This window comes from Taeniopygia guttata, chromosome 31 (assembly GCF_048771995.1).
Source record: "Taeniopygia guttata chromosome 31, bTaeGut7.mat, whole genome shotgun sequence".
Taxonomy (NCBI): Eukaryota; Metazoa; Chordata; class Aves; order Passeriformes; family Estrildidae; genus Taeniopygia; species Taeniopygia guttata.
In genome coordinates, this window is record NC_133056.1 from 847465 (window position 1) to 870354 (window position 22890).

The 22890-nt window shown below is 65.7% G+C and overlaps 2 protein-coding genes across 3 annotated transcripts; one reads left to right on the plus strand and one right to left on the minus strand.

The window, feature by feature from the left end:
• The first annotated feature begins 1557 nt into the window (after positions 1-1557).
• Positions 1558-16764, plus strand: LOC115492167 (metabotropic glutamate receptor 6). The gene is made up of 10 exons (XM_072920478.1): positions 1558-2049; positions 3414-3630; positions 3834-3969; positions 4305-4459; positions 5354-5515; positions 11034-11231; positions 11559-11695; positions 12725-13268; positions 15707-16098; positions 16521-16764. Exons 1-10 carry the CDS (start codon positions 1774-1776, stop codon positions 16668-16670), a joined length of 2367 nt encoding a protein of 788 aa, XP_072776579.1. The 5' UTR covers positions 1558-1773; the 3' UTR covers positions 16671-16764.
• Positions 16765-16790: 26 nt separating this feature from the next.
• Positions 16791-22256, minus strand: ZWINT (ZW10 interacting kinetochore protein). 2 transcript variants are annotated; one of them, XM_041712057.2, is made up of 10 exons: positions 22105-22256; positions 21527-21611; positions 21037-21142; positions 19959-20116; positions 19236-19286; positions 18540-18622; positions 18120-18288; positions 17760-17869; positions 17330-17486; positions 16791-16927 (listed from the first exon to the last, which is right to left on the minus strand). In XM_041712057.2, the coding sequence occupies exons 2-10, from the start codon at positions 21527-21529 to the stop codon at positions 16832-16834; spliced, it is 933 nt and encodes a 310-aa protein (XP_041567991.2). In that variant the 5' UTR covers positions 21530-21611; positions 22105-22256; the 3' UTR covers positions 16791-16831. The 2 variants fall into 2 exon arrangements, with proteins under 2 accessions (XP_041567991.2, XP_041567990.2); XM_041712056.2 differs by lacking the exon at positions 22105-22256 and adding an exon at positions 22000-22088.
• Positions 22257-22890: the final 634 nt, after the last annotated feature.

Below are 22890 nucleotides of genomic sequence, written 5' to 3' on the forward strand. Positions count from 1 at the left end.
CTGAGGCGGAGTTTTGGCGGGAAAGGCCCCGCCCGCTCTGGGGCCCCTCAAACCCCCCCCAATGCCCCCCCCCAGAGGCCCCGGGGGTCCCCGAAAGCCCCCGGGACCCATTGAGCCCCCCAGGACCCATTGACCCCACCCAGGACCCATTGACCCTCCCCGGGACCCACTGACCCCTCCCCAGACCCACTGACCCCACCCGGGACCCATTGACCCCCCCCGGGACCCACTGACCCCCCCCGGGACCCACTGACCCCCCCCGGGACCCACTGACCCCACCCCGGGACCCATTGACCCCACCCGGGACCCACTGACCCCTTCCCAGACCCACTGACCCCACCCGGGACCCATTGACCCTCCCCGGGACCCAGTTGAGCCCCCCGGGACCCACTGACCCCACCCGGGACCCATTGACCCCCCCGGGACCCACTGACCCCTCCCCAGACCCACTGACCCCTCCCCAGACCCACTGACACCCCCCCAGTGTCCCCTCCTTGTCCCCTCAGAGCTCTCCTGGGTCACCCCCTCCATGTCCCCCACTGACCCCCCCCCGTGCCTCTCCATGGCCCCCTCAGCCCCCCAAATGTCCCCACAGCCCCCCAGGATTCCCCTCACCCTCCCAGAGTCCCCTCAGGTCCCCAGAGCCCCCCCCAAAAGTCCCCATCAGCCCCCCCGTGTCCCCCTCCCTCATCTGGCCTGGGGGGGGTCCTGGCTGCAGATGAGCAGTGGATTATCCACCCTCCCCCCATAATCCGACAGCTGGGGGGGGATTAAGGCCCTCCCGGCCCCCCCAAACCCCCCGAGGGGTCAGCCCCACCTTGGGACCCCCTGGGGATGTGTTTGGGGAGGGGGGTACCCCTAATTCCCCTCACACCCCCCCAGTAATTATCATCTGGTTTAATTGGGGGGGCCAGGTGGTTGCGGGAGTTCGGCCAAGCCGGGATGGGGCGGGGGGGGCTCCTCCCCCTCCCCCTCCCTTTCCCATCAGCATCTGGAGGGACCCCGAGGGGGGGATTTGGGGGGGATTTGGGGGGATCTGGGGGGGCCAGGACAGGAGCACCCAGTCCCCAGCGGCTGCACAGGGACAGGAGCACCCACGGGCCAGGTGAGCAGGGTGGGGGCACTGGGACCCCAAACTGGGGGGAGCTGGGGACCCCCAAACCTCTCTCCGGGGCGGGGACAGATCCCTCTGCCCCATGGGGGGCTGCCCCCCACACTGGGGGTGTCGCTGCCTCATGGGGTGTCATTATCCCCCTCTCCACCCCCAAAGGGTGTCCCCCCACCCCAATGGGTGCCATCCCCTACCCCTCACCCCCTGGGTGCCCCCTCTGTAACCCCTCTCCGTCCCCTCCTGCCCACCCCGGTCCCTGGGGTCCCACCCCCACCCCACAGGGAGTGACCCCTGCCCCATGGGACGCCACCCCACTGTCCACTCTGCTGACCCCCGCCGATGACCCTGCTGTCCCTGTGCCCCCCTGGCACCCACCCTGCCCCACAGGGAGCCACCTCTGCCCCCTATCACCCCCTAACCCTGCTCTCTGCCCCCAGCCCACCATGCCTGCCCCACTGGTGGCCCCGCTGGTGGCCCTGCTGGTGGCCCTGCTGTCACAGTGCCCACCATGCCGCTGCCCCCCGGCGCCCACCCAGCCCCACGCCATCCGGCTGGAGGGTGACCTGACGCTGGGGGGGCTGTTCCCGGTGCACGCCCGCGGCCCTGCCGGGGTGCCCTGCGGGCCGGTCAAGAAGGAGAAGGGCATCCACCGGCTGGAGGCCATGTTGTACGCGCTGGACCGCGTCAACGGCGACCCGCGGGTGCTGCCCAACCTGACGCTGGGCGCTCGCATCCTGGACACCTGCTCCAGGGACACCTACGCCCTGGAGCAGGCGCTGAGCTTCGTGCGCAGCCTCCTGCCCCCCGAGGGGGGCGAGGGCAGCTGCCCCGATGGGTCAGCCCCACGCCGGCCCCCGCCGGAGCGCCTGGTCGGGGTCATCGGGGCGTCCGCCAGCTCCGTGTCCATCATGGTGGCCAACGTGCTGCGGCTGTTCGCGGTGAGACGGGGGATTTGGGGGCGTTGGGGACATGGAGGGATGTTGGGGACATGGAGGGACATTGGGATGTGGAGGGGCACTGGGGACATGGAGGGACATTGGGGACATGGAGGGACATTGGGGACATGGAGGGACATTGGTGTCCGCCAGCTCCGTGTCCATCATGGTGGCCAACGTGCTGCGGCTGTTCGTGGTGAGTCGGGGGATTTGGGGGCGTTGGGGACATGGAGGGATGTTGGGGATATGAAGGGACATTGGGATGTGGAGGGGCACTAGGGACATGGAGGGGCACTGGGGACATGGAGGGACATTGGGGGCATGAAGGGACATTGGGACCTGGAGGGACACTGGGGGCATGGAGGGACACTGGGGACATGGAGGGACACTGGGGGCATGGAGGGATGTTGGGGATGTGAAGGGACATTGGGACATGGAGGGACATTGGGACATGGAGGGACATTGGGGGCATGAAGGGACATGGGTGTCCGCCAGCTCCGTGTCCATCATGGTGGCCAACGTGCTGCGGCTGTTCGCAGTGAGATGGGGGATTTGGGGGTGTTGGGGACATGGAGGGATGTTGGGGATGTGAAAGGACGTTGGGATGTGGAGGGGCATTGGGGACATGGAGGGACACTGGGGGCATGGAGGGACACTGGGGACATGGAGGGATGTTGGGGATATGAAGGGACATTGGGATGTGGAGGGACACTGGGGGCATGGAGGGACATTGGGGACATGGAGGGACATTGGGACATGGAGGGACATTGGGGACATGGAGGGACATGGGTGTCCGCCAGCTCCGTGTCCATCATGGTGGCCAATGTCCAGGGGCTCTTTGTGATCACGGGGGGGTGTTGGGGACACTGAAGATGTTTGAGGGCATGTGGGGGTGACATGGGACAGCGTTGTCCCCACAGTGTCCTCATGGTGTCCTCTCCCTGTGGTGGGGGGGGGCCTGGACACCTGCCCCCCCTCTGTGCCCCCCCTCCCTTCCAGAACCTTCCCCTCCTCCCCCCACGGGTGTTACCCACAATCCGCAGGGACGGCAGCAAATGGCCCAGGGGGATTAGGGGGGATTAGGGACAGCGAGGGGGGGGTCCCACAGTGCCAGGTCCCCTGGTGTCCCCCGGGCCCCCCCGGCATGTCCCCGATGTCCCCCTTGTCCCCAGCCCCAGGCTGAGCCCCCTCTGTCCTCAATGTCCCCTCACGCTCCCCAGTGCCCCCAATGTCCCCCCAGACCCTCCCTACATCAACACTCCACCCTGACACCCCCACAGCCCTTCACCCCCATCTCCCCACGGCCCCTTGATGCCCCCAACCCCCCCCTGTCCCTGACATCTCCGTGATGTCCCCAATGTCCCCAGATCCCCCAGATCAGCTACGCCTCCACGGCCCCCGAGCTGTCGGACCCCGGGCGTTACGAGTTCTTCTCGCGGGTGGTGCCGCCCGACTCGTACCAGGCGCAGGCCATGGTGGCCGTGGTGCGGGCGCTGGGCTGGAGCTACGTCAGCACGTTGGCCTCCGAGGGCAACTACGGCGAGAGCGGCGTCGAGGCCTTCGTGCAGAGCTCCCGCGAGGCCGGTGGGCTGTACTGGGTTATACTGGGAGGGCACTGGGAGCACTGGGAGGGCACCGGATTATGCTGGGAGGGGCACTGGGCCATACTGGGATGTAGTGGGAGGGTGAGCTCTGCAGGGAAGGGGGAGGTTCTGAGGCCTGGACAGGGAAGGTGATCCCCATCCACACTGGTCCATACTGGTTTATACTGGTCTGTACTGGGGCAGGGGGCCTGTGCATCGCCCAGTCCATCAAGATCCCGCGGGAGCCGAAGCCGGGGGAGTTTGCCAAGGTCATCGGGCGCCTGATGGAGACGTCGACTGCGCGTGGGGTCGTGCTCTTTGCCAACGAGGACGACATCCGGTGAGACCAGTGCACCCCAGTACACACCAGTGTGCCCCAGTACACACCAGTCCTGCCCCAGTCCCTCCCCAGTGCTCCTCAGCCCACTGGAGTTCATCCCAGTTCATCCCAGTCTAGTCAGGTCCCCTCCCAGTCTAACCCAGTGGCCTCCCAGTCCTTTCAGTCCATCCACGTTCCTTTCCAGTCCTTCACAGTCCATCCCAGCAGCCTCCACTGTTCATCCCAGTAGCCGCCCAACCCGTTCCAGTCCCTCCCAGTCCCTCCCAGTGCCCCCAGTCCCTCCCAGTGCTCCCAGTCCCTCCCAGTTTGCCCAGTAGCCGTGCCTGTCCCCGCAGGCGGGTGCTGGAGGCCGCCACGCTGGCCAACCTCTCAGGCCACTTCTCCTGGGTGGGCTCGGACAGTTGGGGGGCCAAGATGGCACCAGTGCAGGGCCTGGAGGAGGCGGCGCACGGGGCCATCACCATCCTGCCCAAACGGGCCTCGGTGCCCGGTGAGCGCTGGGGGCACTGGGGGGACTGGGAGGGACTGGGGGCACTGGGGGGACTGGGAGGGACTGGGGGGACTGGAGGCTGGAGGGACTAGGGGCACTGGGAGGGACTGGGGGCACTGGGGGCACTGGGAGGGACTGGGAGGGACTGGGGGGACTGGAGGCTGGAGGGACTGGGGGCACTGGGGAGACTGGGAGGGACTGGGAGGGACTGGGGGGACTGGAGGCTGGAGGGACTGGGGGGACTGGGAGGGACTGGGGGCACTGGGGGGACTGGGAGGGACTGGGGGGACTGGGAGGGACTGGGGGGACTGGGGGGACTGGGAGGGACTGGGGGCACTGGGAGGGACTGGGGGCTCTGGGAGGGACTGGGGGGACTGGGGGCACTGGGAGGGACTGGGGGCACTGGGAGGGACTGGGGGGACTGGGGGGACTGGGAGGGACTGGGGGCACTGGGAGGGACTGGGGGCACTGGGGGCACTGGGAGGGACTGGGGTCACTGGGAGGGACTGGGGGGACTGGGGGGACTGGGGGCACTGGGAGGGACTGGGGGCACTGGGAGGGACTGGGGGCACTGGGGGGACTGGGACGGACTGGGGGGACTGGAGGCTGGAGGGACTGGGGGCACTGGAATGGACTGGGGGCACTGGGAGGGACTGGGAGTTTTTTGGGAAGGACTGGGGCAAACTGGGATGGGCTGGGGGAGACTGAAGATTGCTGGGGGGGGCTCTGGGGGGACTCAGGGTGGGTTTGGGGGTTCCAGGGAGGCTCTTAGGGGGCTCTGGGGGGAGTCTGGGGGACTTGTGGGACACTCCAGGATTCTGTGGGTCACCCATGGCTCAGGGGGGTCCCCTGTGACCCTGTGGGGACCCCCCTGACCCCCGGTGTCCCCCCCAGGCTTTGACGAGTACTTCACATCGCGCTCGCTGGAGAACAACCGCCGCAACCTCTGGTTCCACGAGTTCTGGGAGGACGATTTCAACTGCCGCCTGCCCCACGGCACCGCGCCCCACGGAGAGCCCGCGGGGGCACCCGGAGCGCCCGTGCGCAAGTGCACAGGTACCCTGCCCCATAGAGACCCCACAGGTACCCCATAGGGACCCCACAGGTACCCTGCCCTATAGGGACCCCACAGGTACCCTGCCCCATAGAGACCCCACAGGTACCCTGCCCCATAGGGACCCCACAGGGACCCCATAGGGACCCCACAGGTACCCTGCCCTATAGGGACCCCACAGGTACCCTGCCCCATAGAGACCCCACAGGGACCCCATAGGGACCCCACAGGTACCCTGCCCTATAGGGACCCTATAGAGACCCCACAGGTACCCTGCCCTATAGGGACCCCATAGGGATCCCACAGGTAGCCTGCCCCATAGAGACCCCCCAGGGACCCCATAGGGACCCCACAGGTACCCTGCCCTATAGGGACCCTATAGAGATCCCACAGGTACCCTGCCCTATAGGGACCCCATAGGGACCCCATAGGGACCCCACAGGTACCCTGCCCTATAGGGGCCCCACAGGTAGCCTGCCCCATAGAGACCCCACAGGGACCCTATAGGGACCCCACAGGTAGCCTGCCCCATAGAGACCCCACAGGTACCCTGCCCCATAGGGACCCCACAGGTACCCTGCCCTATAGGGGCCCTACAGAGATCCCACAGGTACCCTGCCCTATAAGGACCCCAAAGGTATCCTGCCCCATAGAGACCCCAAAGGGACCCCATAGGGACCCCACAGGTACCCTGCCCCATAGAGACCCCACAGGGACCCCATAGGGACCCCACAGGTACCCTGCCCTATAGGGGCCCTATAGAGATCCCACAGGTACCCTGCCCTATAGGGACCCTATAGAGATCCCACGATACCCTGCCCCATAGAGACCCAACAGGGACCCCACAGAGATCCCATAGGGACCTTAAAGGTACCCTGCCCTATAGAGACCCTATAGAGACTTCACAGGTACCCTTCCCCAGAGACCCCATAGAGACCCCTTAAAGACCCCACAGGTACCCCATAAAGACCCCATAGGGACCCCACAGGTATCCTGCCCCACAAGGACCCCATAGGGACCCAATAGAGACCCCACAGGTACCCGGCCCCAGACACCCCATAGAAACCTCACAGGGACCCCACAGGTAAGTTTAGGGTGGCCATGGCAGGTTTGGGGTGCCCATGGCAGGTTTGGGGTGCCCATGGCAGGTTTGGGGTGCCCAGGGCAGGTTTGGGGTGCCCAGGGCAGGTTTGGGGTGCCCATGGCAGGTTTGGGGTGCCCACAGTGGGTTTGGGGTGTCCATGGCAGGTTTGGGGAGTCCATGGCAGGTTTAGGGTGCCCATGGCAGGTTTGGGGTGCCCATGGCAGCTTTGGGGTGCCCATAGCTGGTTTGGGGTGCCCATTTGGGATCTCAAACCCCGCAGGCCGGGAGCGCATCGGGCGGGACTCGCCCTACGAGCAGGAGGGGAAGGTTTGGGGTGCCTATGGCAGGTTTGGGGTGCCCATGGCAGGTTTGGGGTGCCCACGGTGGGTTTGGGGTGTCCATGGCGGGTTTGGGGTGCCCATGGCAGGTTTGGGGTGCCCAGGGCAGGTTTGGGGTGCCCAGGGCAGGTTTAGGGAGCCCAGGGCAGGTTTGGGGTGTCCATGGTGGGTTTAGGGTGCCCAGGGCAGGTTTGGGGTGCCCACGGTGGGTTTGGGGTGCCCATGGCTGGTTTGGGGTGCCCAGGGCAGGTTTGGGGTGCCCATGGCAGGTTTGGGGTGTCCATGGCAGGTTTGGGGTGTCCATGGCGGGTTTGGGGTGCCCATGGCAGGTTTGGGGTGCCCAGGGCAGGTTTAGGGTGTCCATGGCAGGTTTAGGGTGCCCAGGGCAGGTTTGGGGTGTCCATGGCAGGTTTAGGGCACCCATGGCAGGTTTAGGGTGCCCACGGTGGGTTTGGGGTGCCCATGGCAGGTTTGGGGTGTCCATGGCAGGTTTGGGGTGTTCATGGCAGGTTTAGGGTGCCCACAGCAGGTTTGGGGTGCCCAGGGCAGGTTTGGGGTGCCCATGGCGGGTTTGGGGTGTCCATGGCAGGTTTGGGGTGCCCAGGGCGGGTTTGGGGTGTCCACAGCAGGTTTGGGGTGCCCAGGGCAGGTTTGGGGTGCCCATGGCAGGTTTGGGGTGCCCAGGGCAGGTTTGGGGTGCCCATGGCAGGTTTAGGGTGTCCATGGCGGGTTTGGGGTGCCCACAGCAGGTTTAGGGTGTCCATGGCAGGTTTGGGGTGCCCAGAGCAGGTTTAGGGTGCCCATGGCAGGTTTGGGGTGCCCATGGCGGGTTTGGGGTGCCCATGGCGGGTTTGGGGTGCCCACAGCAGGTTTGGGGTGCCCAGGGAAGGTTTGGGGTGCCCATTTGGGATCTCAAACCCCACAGGCCGGGAGCGCATCGGGCGGGACTCGCCCTACGAGCAGGAGGGGAAGGTGGGGTGGCCACAGCAGGTTTAGGGTGACCATGGCAGGTTTGGGGTGTCCATGGCAGGTTTGGGGTGCCCATGGCGGGTTTGGGGTGCCCATGGCGGGTTTAGGGTGCCCAGGGCAGGTTTGGGGTGTCCATGGCAGGTTTGGGGTGCCCATGGCAGGTTTAGGGTGCCCATGGCAGGTTTGGGGTGCCCAGGGCAGGTTTGGGGTGCCCATGGCAGGTTTGGGGTGCCCATGGCAGGTTTGGGGTGCCCATTTGGGATCTCAAACCCCGCAGGCCGGGAGCGCATCGGGCGGGACTCGCCCTACGAGCAGGAGGGGAAGGTTTGGGGTGTCCACGGCAGGTTTGGGGTGCCCAGGGCAGGTTTGGGGTGCCCGGGGCAGGTTTGGGGTGTCCATGGCGGGTTTAGGGTGCCCAGGGCAGGTTTGGGGTGCCCAGGGCAGGTTTGGGGTGCCCATTTGGGATCTCAAACCCCGCAGGCCGGGAGCGCATCGGGCGGGACTCGCCCTACGAGCAGGAGGGGAAGGTTTGGGGTGCCTATGGCAGGTTTGGGGTGCCCAGGGCAGGTTTAGGGTGCCCAGGGCAGGTTTGGGGTGTCCAGGGCAGGTTTGGGGTGTCCATGGTGGGTTTGGGGTGACCATGGCAGGTTTGGGGTGTCCATGGCAGGTTTGGGGTGTCCATGGCAGGTTTGGGGTGTCCATGGCGGGTTTGGGGTGTCCATGGCAGGTTTGGGGTGCCCAGGGCAGGTTTGGGGTGCCCAGGGCAGGTTTAGGGTGACCATGGCAGGTTTGGGGTGCCCAGGGCAGGTTTGGGGTGCCCAGGGCAGGTTTAGGGTGCCCATGGCAGGTTTAGGGTGCCCAGAGCAGGTTTAGGGTGCCCATGGCAGGTTTGGGGTGCCCAGGGCAGGTTTAGGGTGCCATGGCAGGTTTGGGGTGCCCAGGGCAGGTTTGGGGTGCCCATTTGGGATCTCAAACCCCGCAGGCCGGGAGCGCATCGGGCGGGACTCGCCCTACGAGCAGGAGGGGAAGGTGGGGTGCCCATGGCAGGTTTGGGGTGCCCAGGGCAGGTTTGGGGTGTCCATGGCAGGTTTGGGGTGCCCAGGGCAGGTTTGGGGTGTCCATGGCAGGTTTGGGGTGCCCATGGCTGGTTTGGGGTGCCCACGGCAGGTTTGGGGTGCCCATTTGGGATCTCAAACCCCGCAGGAAGGGAGCGCATCGGGCGGGACTCGCCCTACGAGCAGGAGGGGAAGGTGGGGTGCCCATGGCAGGTTTGGGGAGCCCATGGCAGGTTTGGGGTGCCCATGGCAGGTTTGGGGTGCCCATGGCAGGTTTGGGGTGCCCAGGGCAGGTTTGGGGTGCCCAGGGCAGGTTTGGGGTGCCCATTTGGGATCTCAAACCCCGCAGGCCGGGAGCGCATCGGGCGGGACTCGCCCTACGAGCAGGAGGGGAAGGTGGGGTGCCCATGGCAGGTTTGGGGTGCCCACGGTGGGTTTGGGGTGTCCATGGCTGGTTTGGGGTGCCCATGGCGGGTTTGGGGTGCCCATGGCAGGTTTAGGGTGTCCATGGCAGGTTTGGGGTGTCCATGGCAGGTTTGGGGTGCCCAGGGCAGGTTTGGGGTGCCCATTTGGGATCTCAAACCCCGCAGGCCGGGAGCGCATCGGGCGGGACTCGCCCTACGAGCAGGAGGGGAAGGTGGGGTGCCCAGGGCAGGTTTGGGGTGCCCAGGGCAGGTTTGGGGGGCCCAGGGCAGGTTTGGGGTGCCCATGGCAGGTTTAGGGTGCCCAGGGCAGGTTTGGGGTGCCCAGGGCAGGTTTGGGGTGCCCAGGGCAGGTTTGGGGTGCCCATTTGGGATCTCAAACCCCGCAGGCCGGGAGCGCATCGGGCGGGACTCGCCCTACGAGCAGGAGGGGAAGGTGGGGTGTCCATGGCAGGTTTGGGGTGCCCAGGGCAGGTTTGGGGTGCCCATGGCGGGTTTGGGGTGTCCATGGCAGGTTTAGGGTGCTCAGGGCAGGTTTAGGGTGCCCAGGGCAGGTTTGGGGTGCCCATGGCAGGTTTGGGGTGCCCAGGGCAGGTTTAGGGTGCCCAGGGCAGGTTTGGGGTGCCCATGGCAGGTTTGGGGTGCCCACAGCAGGTTTGGGGTGCCCAGGGCAGGTTTGGGGTGCCCATTTGGGATCTCAAACCCCGCAGGCCGGGAGCGCATCGGGCGGGACTCGCCCTACGAGCAGGAGGGGAAGGTGGGGTGCCCAGGGCAGGTTTAGGGTGTCCATGGCAGGTTTGGGGTGCCCATGGCAGGTTTGGGGTGTCCATGGTGGGTTTGGGGTGACCATGGCAGGTTTGGGGTGCCCAGGGCAGGTTTAGGGTGCCCAGGGCAGGTTTGGGGTGCCCATTTGGGATCTCAAACCCCGCAGGCCGGGAGCGCATCGGGCGGGACTCGCCCTACGAGCAGGAGGGGAAGGTGGGGTGCCCATGGCAGGTTTGGGGTGTCCATGGCAGGTTTGGGGTGTCCACGGCAGGTTTAGGGTGCCCATTGCAGGTTTGGGGTGCCCAGGGCAGGTTTAGGGTGCCCACGGCAGGTTTAGGGTGCCCATAGCAGGTTTGGGGTGCCCATGGCGGGTTTGGGGTGCCCAGGGCAGGTTTGGGGTGTCCACGGCAGGTTTAGGGTGCCCAGGGCAGGTTTAGGGTGCCCAGGGCAGGTTTGGGGTGCCCATGGCAGGTTTAGGGTGCCCACAGCAGGTTTGGGGTGCCCATGGCAGGTTTGGGGTGCCCACGGCAGGTTTGGGGTGCCCATGGCGGGTTTGGGGTGCCCAGGGCAGGTTTGGGGTGCCCAGGGCAGGTTTGGGGTGCCCAGGGCAGGTTTGGGGTGCCCACAGCAGGTTTGGGGTGCCCAGGGCAGGTTTAGGGTGCCCATGGCAGGTTTGGGGTGCCCAGGGCAGGTTTAGGGTGCCCACGGCAGGTTTAGGGTGCCCATAGCAGGTTTAGGGTGCCCAGGGCAGGTTTGGGGTGCCCATGGCAGGTTTGGGGTGCCCGTAGCAGGTTTGGGGTGCCCATGGCAGGTTTGGGGTGCCCAGGGCGGGTTTGGGGTGCCCAGGGCAGGTTTGGGGTGCCCATTTGGGATCTCAAACCCCGCAGGCCGGGAGCGCATCGGGCGGGACTCGCCCTACGAGCAGGAGGGGAAGGTGCAGTTCGTCATCGACGCTGTGCTGGCCATGGCCCACGGGCTGCACTCGCTGCTGGGCGAGGCCTGCCCGGGCGGGGGGCTCTGTGCCCACATGGACCCCCCCGACGGGCGCCGCCTGCTCACCCACATCCGCAGGGTGGCCTTCAACGGTACTGTGGCACTGGGAATGTACTGGGAGCTACTGGGAGACACTGGGATATACTAGGGTGGCACTGGAGACCATCCTGGGATGTACTGGGATTTACTGGGGCGAACACGGAGAGGGATGGGAGCACTTGAGACCATACTGGGATGTACTGGGAGCTACTGTGGGGCAGTGGGAAGGGGATGGGTGCACTGGTAACCATACTGGGAGCACTGGTTTACCCTGTACCAGGGGCACACGGGGGCTAGGGGTGAGTCACTGACCTTTCCTGTGGGGTGGCAGGGGTGTCCCTGACCTATACTGGTTTATACTGGTCCGTACTGGTGTGCAGGCAGCGCGGGGACACCGGTGTCCTTCAACGAGAACGGGGATGCCCCTGGGCGCTACGACATCTTCCAGTTCCAAGGGGGCAACGGCACCGGGGCCTACCGGGCTGTGGGGCAGTGGGTGCAGGGGCTGCACCTGCAGGTGGGTCTGGGACTCCCAGGGACCCCAGGGTGCCCCCTCTGACCCCAAATGGGGGCACTGGGTGGGGGATGCCCTGTTCCCCCTGGGTGGGTGTCCATGGAGGGCTTGGGGGAACCGTGGGGTGCCTGTGGGGGGTGTTTGGGGAGGTCTTTGAGGAGGTTTGGGGTGTCCGTGGAGGGTTTGGGTTGTCTGTGGTGGGTCTGGGTTTTTCATGGGGGTTTGAGATGTCCATGGGGGTTTCTGGTGTCCACGGGGGTTTTGGGAGGGTCCATTAAGAGGTTTGGGGTGTCCATGGAGGGTTTGGGTTGTCTGTGGTGGGTCTGGGTTTTTCATGGGGGTTTCTGGTGTCCATGGGGGTTTCTGGTGTCCACGGGGGTTTTGGGAGGGTCCATTAAGAGGTTTGGGGTGTCCATGGAGGGCTTGGGGGAACCGTGGGGTGCCTGTGGGGGGTGTTTGGGGAGGTCTTTGAGGAGGTTTGGGGTGTCCATGGAGGGTTTGGGTTGTCTGTGGTGGGTCTGGGTTTTTCATGGGGGTTTCTGGTGTCCATGGGGGTTTCTGGTGTCCACGGGGGTTTTGGGAGGGTCCATTAAGAGGTTTGAGGTGTCCATGGAGGGTTTGGGTTGTCTGTGGTGGGTCTGGGTTTTTCATGGGGGTTTGAGATGTCCATGGGGACTTCTGGTGTCCACGGGGGTTTTGGGAGGGTCCATTAAGAGGTTTGAGGTGTCCATGGAGGGTTTGGGTTGTCTGTGGTGGGTCTGGGTTTTTCATGGGGGTTTCTGGTGTCCACGGGGGTTTTGGGAGGGTCCATTAAGAGGTTTGGGGTGTCCATGGAGGGTTTGGGGGATCCATGAGGTGCCCACTAGGGGTTGGGATGGTTTGGGGGATCCATGAGGTGCCCACTAGGGGTTGGGATGGTTTGGGGGATCCATGAGGTGCCCACTAAGGGTTGGGATGTCCATAGGATGTTCCCTAGGGTATTTGGGGTGTTCCTGGGGAGGTTTGGGGTATCCCTGACCGTCCCCCCACCAGGAGGACGCCATGGCCTGGGGCTCCAACTCGTCGTCGCCGCCGCCCTCGGTGTGCAGCCTGCCATGCGGCCCCGGCGAGCGCAAGAAGCCGGTGAAGGGGGTTCCGTGCTGCTGGCACTGCGAGCTCTGCGGGGGCTACCAGTACCGGGCCGACCTGCTGACCTGCCTGCCCTGCGCCCCTCACCTGCGCCCCACGCCCAACCGCACCGCCTGCCGCCCCACACCTGTGCTGCGCCTCAGCTGGGGCCACCCCTGCGCCGCCGTCCCGCTGGCCCTGGCCACGCTGGGGCTGATGGCCACCGCCTTCGTGCTGGTCACCTTCGTGCGGCACCACGAGACGCCCATCGTCAAAGCGTCGGGGCGAGAGCTGAGCTACGTCCTGCTGGTTGGCATCGCCCTGGTCTACGCCATCACCTTCCTCATGGTGGCCGAGCCCGGCGTGGGGGTCTGCGCCCTGCGGCGGCTCTTCCTGGGCATGGGCATGAGCCTGACCTACGCCGCGCTGCTGACCAAGACCAACCGCATCTACCGCATCTTCGAGCAGGGTGAGGGGCTGGGGGGCACGGGGTGAGGGGCTGGGGGGCACGGGGTGAGGGGCTGGGGGCACGGGGTGAGGGGCTGGGGTCTCAACTGTGCCATGCTCTCACCAAGACCCACCGCGTTGCCACGTCTTTGGGCACAGTGAGGGGCACGGGGGCACAGTGGGGTAAGAAGACAGGGTGAGGGGCTCTGGGTGGGGGTGAGGGGCTCTGGGTGTGGGTGAGGGGCTCTGGGTGGGGGTGAGGGGCTCTGGGTGTGGGTGAGGGGCTCTGGGTGGGGGTGAGGGGCTCTGGGTGGGGGTGAGGGGCTCTGGGCAGAGGTGAGGGGCTCTGGGTGGGGGTGAGGGGCTCTGGGCAGGGGTGAGGGGCTCTGGGCGGGGGTGAGGGGCTCTGGGTGTGGGTGAGGGGCTCTGGGTGGGGGTGAGGGGCTCTGGGTGGGGGTGAGGGGTTCTGGGTGTGGGTGAGGGGCTCTGGGTGTGGGTGAGGGGCTCTGGGTGGGGGTGAGGGGCTCTGGGCAGAGGTGAGGGGCTCTGGGCAGAGGTGAGGGGCTCTGGGTGGGGGTATGGGGCTCTGGGCAGAGGTGAGGGGCTCTGGATGGGGGTGAGGGGCTCTGGGTGTGGGTGAGGGGCTCTGCGTGGGGGTGAGGGGCTCTGGGTGGGGGTGAGGGGCTCTGGGTGGGGGTGAGGGGCTCTGGACAGAGGTGAGGGGCTCTGGGCGGGGGTGAGGGGCTCTGGGCGGGGGTGAGGGGCTCTCGATGGGGGTGAGGGGCTCTGGATGGGGGTGAGGGGCTCTGGGTGTGGGTGAGGGGCTCTGGGTGTGGGTGAGGGGCTCTGGGCGGGGGTGAGGGGCTCTGGATGTGGGTGAGGGGCTCTGGGTGTGGGTGAGGGGCTCTGGGTGTGGATGAGGGGCTCTGGGTGGGGGTGAGGGGCTCTGGGTGTGGGTGAGGGACTCTGGGTGTGGGTGAGGGGCTCTGGGTGTGGGTGAGGGGCTCTGGGTGTGGGTGAGGGACTCTGGGTGTGGGTGAGGGGCTCTGGGTGGGGGTGAGGGGCTCTGGGTGGGGGTGAGGGGCTCTGGGTGGGGGTGAGGGGCTCTGGGTGTGGGTGAGGGGCTCTGGGCAGAGGTGAGGGGCTCTGGGTGGGGGTGAGGGGCTCTGGGCAGAGGTGAGGGGCTCTGGGTGGGGGTGAGGGGCTCTGGGTGGGGGTGAGGGGCTCTGGGCAGAGGTGAGGGGGTCTGGGTGGGGGTGAGGGGCTCTGGGCAGGGGCGAGGGGCTCTGGGTGTGGGTGAGGGGCTCTGGGTGTAGGTGAGGGGCTCTGGGTGGGGGTGAGGGGCTCTGGGTGTGGGTGAGGGGCTCTGGGTGTAGGTGAGGGGCTCTGGACAGAGGTGAGGGGCTCTGGGCGGGGGTGAGGGGCTCTGGGTGTGGGTGAGGGGCTCTGGGTGGGGGTGAGGGGCTCTGGGTGGGGGTGAGGGGCTCTGGGTGTGGGTGAGGGGCTCTGGACAGAGGTGAGGGGCTCTGGGCGGGGGTGAGGGGCTCTGGGTGTGGGTGAGGGGCTCTGGGTGGGGGTGAGGGGCTCTGGGTGGGGGTGAGGGGTTCTAGGTGTGGGTGAGGGGCTCTGGGTGTGGGTGAGGGGCTCTGGGCAGGGGTGAGGGGCTCTGGATGGGGGTGAGGGGCTCTGGGTGTGGGTGAGGGGCTCTGGGCGGGGGTGAGGGGCTCTGGGTGTGGGTGAGGGGCTCTGGGCGGGGGTGAGGGGCTCTGGGCAGAGGTGAGGGGCTCTAGATGGGGGTGAGGGGCTCTGGGTGTGGGTGAGGGGCTCTGGGCGGGGGTGAGGGGCTCTGGGCGGGGGTGAGGGGCTCTGGGTGGGGGTGAGGGGCTCTGGGTGGGGGTGAGGGGCTCTGGGCAGAGGTGAGGGGCTCTGGATGGGGGTGAGGGGCTCTGGGTGTGGGTGAGGGGCTCTGGGTGGGGGTGAGGGGCTCTGGGTGTGGGTGAGGGGCTCTGGGCAGGGGTGAGGGGCTCTGGGTGGGGGTGAGGAGCTCTGGGTGGGGGTGAGGGGCTCTGGGCAGGGGTGAGGGGCTCTGGGTGGGGGTGAGGGGCTCTGGGTGTAGATGAGGGGCTCTGGGTGTAGGTGAGGGGCTCTGGATGTGGGTGAGGGGCTCTGGGTGGGGGTATGGGGCTCTGGGTGTGGGTGAGGGGCTCTGGGTGCGGGTGAGGGGCTCTGGGGGGCAGGAACCTGGGCTGAGGGGCTGCATGAGGGACATGGGACAGGGTCCCCACTCTGTGCTCCTCACCAAGACCAGCCCCGTCCCCAAGGGAGGTGACTTCAGGACCTCCAAGAATTTTGGGGTTCCAGATCAGGCTGAGGGACACGGGGTACCCCAATTCCCACCCCTTCAGGCCAGTTGAGCTCTGGGGGTGCCAGCAGCCCCCCGTAACCCACTGCACCCCGCAGGGAAGCGCTCGGTGACGCCGCCACGCTTCATCAGCCCCACCTCGCAGCTGGTCATCACCTTCACGCTCAGCGGGCTGCAGCTGCTGGCCGCGGCCACCTGGCTGCTGGTCCGGCCACCCCACGCCCTCATCGACTACGAGATGGGCCGGACCCCCGACCCCGAGGCGGCGCGGGGGGTCCTGCGCTGCGACATGGCCGAGGGGGCCACGCTGGCCTGCCTGGCCTACGCCCTGCTGCTGATGCTCACCTGCACCGTGTACGCCGTCAAAGCGCGCGGCGTCCCCGAGAACTTCAACGAGGCCAAACCCATCGGCTTCGCCATGTACACCACCTGCGTGGTGTGGCTGGCCTTCGGGCCCATCTTCTTCGGAGCCGCCCAGTCGGCAGAGAGGGTGAGGAGGGGGCTTTGGGGTCCCTGGGGGTGTTTGGGGGATCGTTGGAGGTCTCTCAGGGTGTTTGGGGGGCGTCACTGGAGGTATTTGGGGGATCACACACGGTCTGGCTCACCTTCAAGTCCATCTTTGGCACAGCCCAGTTGGCTGGGAAGGTGAGGAGGGGGATTTGGGGGTCCCCTGGGGGGGTCCCTGTTTTGGGATCAATGGGCTTTAGCCATTTGGGCATCAGTGGGATTTGAGATTTCCTGCTTTCGAGGTCAGTAGGATTTTGGGGTACGGTTTTTGGGGTGCAGGTGCACGTACAGACGGCCACGGTGACCAGGGGTCAGCTGGGTTGGGGATTGGCTGGGTTTGGGGGGGTCAGTGGGATTTGGGATGGAGGATTTGGGGGTTTTTAGGGTACCGTTTTTGGGGTGCAGGTGCACGTGCAGACGGCCACGCTGACGGTGTCCATGTCGCTGTCGGCCTCAGTGCCGCTGGGGCTCCTCTACGCCCCCAAAGTCTACGTGATCCTGCTGCACCCCGAGCGCAACCAGCCCAAGCGGCGCGGTGCCGACCCCCCCCCGTAGGGACCCCCAGATTGGGGGACCCCTGGCACCCCAAAACCCCTGACCCCCAGAACCCCCTCCCCACAATAAAGCTGCTCCTGCAAACCCCCATAAATGGTTTTTTTTTGGGTGAGACAGAGCTGGAGGAGGGGTGGCCATGAGTTTATTTGCAGTGGGGTTTTTTATGGGGGGGGGATAGAGGGGGATCCCCCATTTTCAGGGACCTCCCCCACCAGCAGCTCCAGCCACCGTGTCAGAGTGGGGGGGTCTGGGGGTGCCTGTGGAGGAAAAGGGGATTTGGGGGGATCACTCCCAGGACCCTCCCAGTGCCCCCCCAAACCCACCAAGAATCTTAAAACCACCCCTGGGATGCCCAAGTGCCTCTGGGACGCCCCTAAATTGCCCTCAGACCCACCCAGTGACCCCAAAACCACCCCCAGGAACCCCCATTGGCTCAGGGACCCCTACAAATTGCCCTCAGTGACCCCCAAGTGACCCCCCCGGGACCTCAAAACCACCCCCAGGATCTCCAAGTGTCTCTGGGACCCCCAAAGTTGCCCTTAGACCCCCCACCCAGGACCCCCCAGATTGCCCCTGGATCCCTAAACCTGTCCCACAGACCCCCCCAATCCCCTCTGAAGGACCCCCAAACTCCCACAGGACACCCCCAAAGGACTCACGGGGATGGGGGGTGCCCCCTTGGCGGGGGGCAGCAGTCGCACCCCCCCGCTCTGGGGGTACCCCGGCTCCAGCTGCAGCGTCCAGAGGGTCTGGGCGCCCCGGGGTCCCCCCAGGACCTGCAGGAGCCCCAACTCCGGCTGCCAGTCCAGGGCAAACCTGGGGGGGGGTCACCAGGGGCTTGGGTGAGCCCCCCAATTAACCCCCAGCCCCCCCACCCTGGCAATTATCCTAAAGCCCCCCAGAACTGCTCCAAAGACCCCCTAACCTTCTACAAAGACCCCCCAAACTCTCCCACAGCCCGCCCAGTTAACTCCCAAATGCCCCTACTCCTTGCAATTACCCCCTAGACCCTTCAGACCTACCCCAAAGAGCCCCCAACTCCCCCCAGCCCCCCAAACTCCCTCAAAGACCCCCCCCAGCCCCCCTCACCTGCTCCTCAGGTGTGTCACCTCTGCCCAGAGGCTCCAGCTCTCCCAGCAGCGCTGCTGCAGCTCCAGCAGCCCCGGGCCCAAGGGAGGGGGCAGCCCCAGGGGGGGTTCCTGGGGGGAAAAGGAGGAGGTGGTGAGACCCCAAAACCACCCAGAACCCCCCCGACACCTCCAGATCAGTCCCCAGCCCCCAAGTGCACACCCACAGCCTTCCTGACCCCCAAAAATTCTGCCTCCCAGCTGTCCAAGTACTACCCTAAATCCCCTCCAAGCCCTCTCAGTGCCCCCTCAGCCCCCGATTCCCACCCCCCCAAGCACCCAAATCCTCCCCAGCCCCCAAAATCTCCCCTAAGCCACTCACCTGCAGTTGGACCTCCCCACTACGGGTGAGGCACAGGTGAAGGGGGGGCAGGGAATGGGAGGAGCCGGGAGGGGGTCCCAGCTCCAGCTCCAGCTCGGGGGTCCCTGGGGAGGGGGGCAGCACCTGGACCCCCGCCAGGGCCTGGTACAGGTGGCACGAGGCCCCCACCCTGCGGGAAACAACAGCCCATGGGTGGGGAGGACACACCCACCCCCCCAAAATTCCCTGGACCCTCCCCACTATCCCAGCAGCCCCACCTGGACCCCCACTGGGTCCCTTCCAGGGCTCTCCCCCACCCTGAGGACACCTCCCCAAACTCCTGGGTCCCTCTCAGGACCCCTAGACCACCCCCCAAAATCCCAGGAGCCCCCAAATCCACATCCTATCCCCCAATGACCCCCTCACCTGTCCCCCCCTCACCTGGCCGCTGCCTCCCGCAGTCCCTGCAGCGCCTCCTGCCGGCCGAGCTGCTGCAGGCGCCGCTCCTGAACCCGCCGGAGCAGCTTGTGGGGGAGAAAGAGACCCCAAATTGGGGGGGAAAGAGACCCCAAATCAGAGGGGAAAGAGACCCCAAATTTGGGGGGGGAGCCCCAAATCAGAGGGGAAAGAGACCCCAAATTGGGGGGAGAAAGAGACCCCAAATCAGAGGGGAAAGAGACCCCAAATTGGGGGGGGAAAGCTGCAAATCAGAGGGGAAAGAGACCCCAAATTTGGGGGGAAAGAGACCCCAAATTGAGGGGGAAAAGCCCCAAATCAGAGGGGAAAGAGACCCCAAATTTGGGGGGAAAGAGACCCCAGATTTGGGGAGAAAAATACTTCAGACTGGGAGAGAATGAGACTGCAATTCATAGGGAAAGAGATGCCAAACTAGGCGAGACAAGCTCGAATTTGGAAAGGAAAAGACCCCAAATTTGGGGAGAAAAAGACCCCAGAGTGCAGCGGAAAGAGATCCCAAATTGGGGGTAGACACCAAAGGGGGAAGAAGGAGATAAGACCTGAAGAGGGAAGGAACCCCAGAATGGACCCTCCTGTGGGCAAGGGCACCCCAAGGTAAGTGGGACCACCAGGAGCCCCCATGTGGCAGGGGGACCCCAAAAGGTGTCCCCCATGTCTCACCTGGTCCCGCCTCTCTGCGGCCTCACGCACCTTCACCTTCAGCTCTTCTTGCTGGGGGAGGAGATGGAGAGACAGCACCCATGGGAGCCCCCAGACCCACACTGTGCCCCCAACCCCCATGGGAGCCCCCAGACCCACACTGTGGCCCCAACCCCCATGGGAGCCCCCAGACCCACACTGTGACCCCACCCCCATGGGAGCCCCCAGACCCACACTGTGACCCCAACCCCATGGGAGCCCCCAGACCCACACTGTGCCCCCAACCCCCATGGGAGCCCCCAGACCCACACTGTGGCCCCAACCCCAATGGGAGCCCCCAGACCCACACTGTGACCCCAACCCCCAGACCCACACTGTGGCCCCAACCCCAATGGGAGCCCCCAGACCCACACTGTGCCCCCAACCCCCATGATAGCCCCCAGACCCACACTGTGGCCCCAACCCCCATGGGAGCCCCCAGACCCACACTGTGACCCCACCCCCATGGGAGCCCCTAGACCCACACTGTGACCCCAACCCCCATGGGAGCCCCCAGACCCACACTGTGCCCCCAACCCCCCTGCACCCATAGAACCACCCAGAACCCACAATCTGCCCCCCAGCACCCAAGGGACCCTCAAGACCCACACTGTGCCCCCAGGGACCCCAACCCCCTAGCACTCCTGGAAGCTCCAGCCCCCCTGAACCCACTGCACCCCCCCAGCCCCCCTGGAACCCCCGTACCTGTTCCAGCCGTGCCCCCAGGGCCGCCCTCCCGCGCTGCAGCAGCTGCTGGCCCCGGTGCAGCTGGGCCAGGGCGGGGGGCACGGCCTCCCCCAGGGCCCCCCCGTACCTCGCCTTCAGCTCCTGCCAGCGCCCCCGCGCCTGCGCCGCCGCCTCGCCTGGGGGAGCCCCACATCAGCCCCCCAAAAGGGACTTGGGAATCACCAATCCCTCCCAAAGGGGTGCCAGGAACTCCCCAAGCAGGACTTAGATCTATGGGAATCCCCAAATATCCCCTGAGCTCCCGCCCCAAGGGGACCCAGGAACCCCCAAAGGGGACCCAGGAACTTCCAAACCCCTGCCCCAAAGGGGGACCCAGGAACCCCCAAACTGGTCACAGGAACCCCCAAACCCCTGCCCCAAAGGGGGACCCAGGAACCCCCAAACTGGTCACAGGAACCCCCAAACCCCTGCCCCAAAGGGGGACCCAGGAACCCCCAAACTGGTCACAGGAACCCCCAAACCCCTGCCCCAAAGGGGGACCCAGGAACCCCCAAACTGGTCACAGGAACCCCCAAACCCCTGCCCCAAAGGGGGACCCAGGAACCCCCAAACTGGTCACAGGAACCCCCAAACCCCTGCCCCAAAGGGGACGCAGGAACCCCCAAAATGGTCACAGGAACCCCCAAACCCCTGCCCCAAAGGGGGACCCAGGAACCCCCAAAGGGGACCCAGGTATTTCCAAACCCCTGCCCCAAAGGGGGACCCAGGAACCCCCAAACTGGTCACAGGAACCCCCAAACCCCTGCCCCAAAGGGGACGCAGGAACCCCCAAAGGGGACCCAGGAACTTCCAAACCCCTGCCCCAAAGGGGGACCCAGGAACCCCCAAACTGGTCACAGGAACCCCCAAACCCCTGCCCCAAAGGGGACGCAGGAACCCCCAAAGTGGACAAGGAAGGTCAAGGGGTTTTGGGGTCCAGGGTCAACCCAGGAGTTTAGGTGGGCTCATACAGGCTGAGGGCAGCTCTGGGTTCAGTTTGGAGGCTCAGGGGCATTTGGGGTTCAGTTTAGGGGGTCAGGGGGTTTGGGGGGCTCACGCAGGTTGGTGGTGGCTGGGGGCACCCCCGGGTTCTCGATGACCCCCAGGAGCAGCTTCAGCACCCGGAGCTGGGACAGGAGCAGCTTCTGCTTCCGCCGGGTGTCCTGGGGGACAGGTTTGGGGTGTCAGGGGTGATTTGGGGTGCCAAGGGAGTTGGGGAAGATCACAGAGCAGGCGTTAGAGTTGTGGGGGAAAATGGGGTGTGGAGGGGTGAATTGGGGGGAAAAGTTTTGAGGAATACATGGGGGCGGAGAGGATGACAGAAAATAGGGCAGTTGGGAAGGTTTAGGGGATAAATATGGGAGTCATTAAAAGAATCAAGGCCAGATAGGGGGTTTGTGAGAAATTTGGGGGGGGGGGTCACAAGTAATTTTAGGGCAGATGTGGGGGCGTTAGGGAGCAAATGGGGAGGTCAAGGACAGCTGTGGGGCAGACGTGGATGCTGCAGGTCTATTCTGCGGTGCTGGGGGGCAGCTTTGGGGTCTCACCATTTGATGTTCCACCAGGACCCGGGTGGGGATATCACCTTCCTCCTCCTCCAAGGCCAGGGCAGCCTCGAGCGCTGCCAGCGCCCTGGGGACACGGGACACGGGTGGGGATGAGAGGGACATCCCTCAGACACCTCCAGGAACAAGGAGATCCCCCTGACACGAGTGGAAACAACCTTCTCGGACACGCGTGGGCTCCCAGAGATCCCCGCGGGGATGAGGAGACCCCTCGGTGACCCCCCTCCCTCCCCAAGACCCCGGGATAGGTGCGAGGGCACGGAAACACTGCAGCGCTCCTTGTGGGGCTGGGAGTCACCCCAGGGAGCCCGTAAGGACCCGGTGACACTTCAGGGACCCCAATGGCACCCAGTGAACCCCCCGAGGCCCGCGCAGGGTGGTGGGGGCGCGCTCGGCCCAAGATGGCGGCCGGGCGCCCCTCAGGATTTCCCGCCCTGGGGGGGTCGCGCGCTCACCCCCTCACGCGCTCCAGCCGCGCCGCCATCGCCGCCGCGCCTTCCCGCCCTCCCGCCTCGCCCCGCCCACCCGAGCGCAGGCGGCCAATCAGCGCCCGCGCCCACCCGGTTTAAGTCTAGCTGGCTAATCGCCGCTCGCCTCCGCTGTCGCCAACCAATCACCGCGTGAGAAAGGTGAAGGGGGTCCCACCCGTGAGAAGTACAACCAATCAGAACGCGCGGTGAGAAAGCCACGCCCCTCACTGCCATTGAGGCCTCAGAGCGGCCGCCATGGTGGGCGGGGCACTGGGAGGGACTGGGTTATACTGGGAGGGACTGGGTTAAACTGGGAGGGACTGGGTTAAACTGGGAGGGACTGGGTTAAACTGGGGGGGATTGGGTTAAACTGGGAGGGAAAGGGTTCAACTGGGAGGGACTGGGTTAAACTGAGGGGGATTGGGTTGTACTGGGGGGGACTGGGTTGGTTATACTGGGAGGGACTGGGTTAAACTGTGAGGGACTGGGTTATAGGACAAGGTTAAACTGGGAGGTACTGGGTTATACTGGGAGGAAAAGGATTAAACTGGGAAGGACTGGGTTAAACTGGGGGGGATTGGGTTGTACTGGGAGGGACTGGGTTATAGGACAAGGTTAAACTGGGAGGTACTGGGTTAAACTGGGAGGGGCTGGGTTATGGGACAGGGTTATATTGGGAGGGACTGGGTTATACTGGGAGGAAAAGGATTAAACTGGGAAGGGCTGGGTTAAACTGGGGGGGATTGGGTTGTACTGGGAGGGACTGGGTTGGTTATACTGGGGAGGACTGGGTTATAGGACAGGGTTAAACTGGGGGGGGGACTGGGTTAAACTGGGAGGGACTGGGTTATGGGACAGGGTTATACTGGGAGGGAC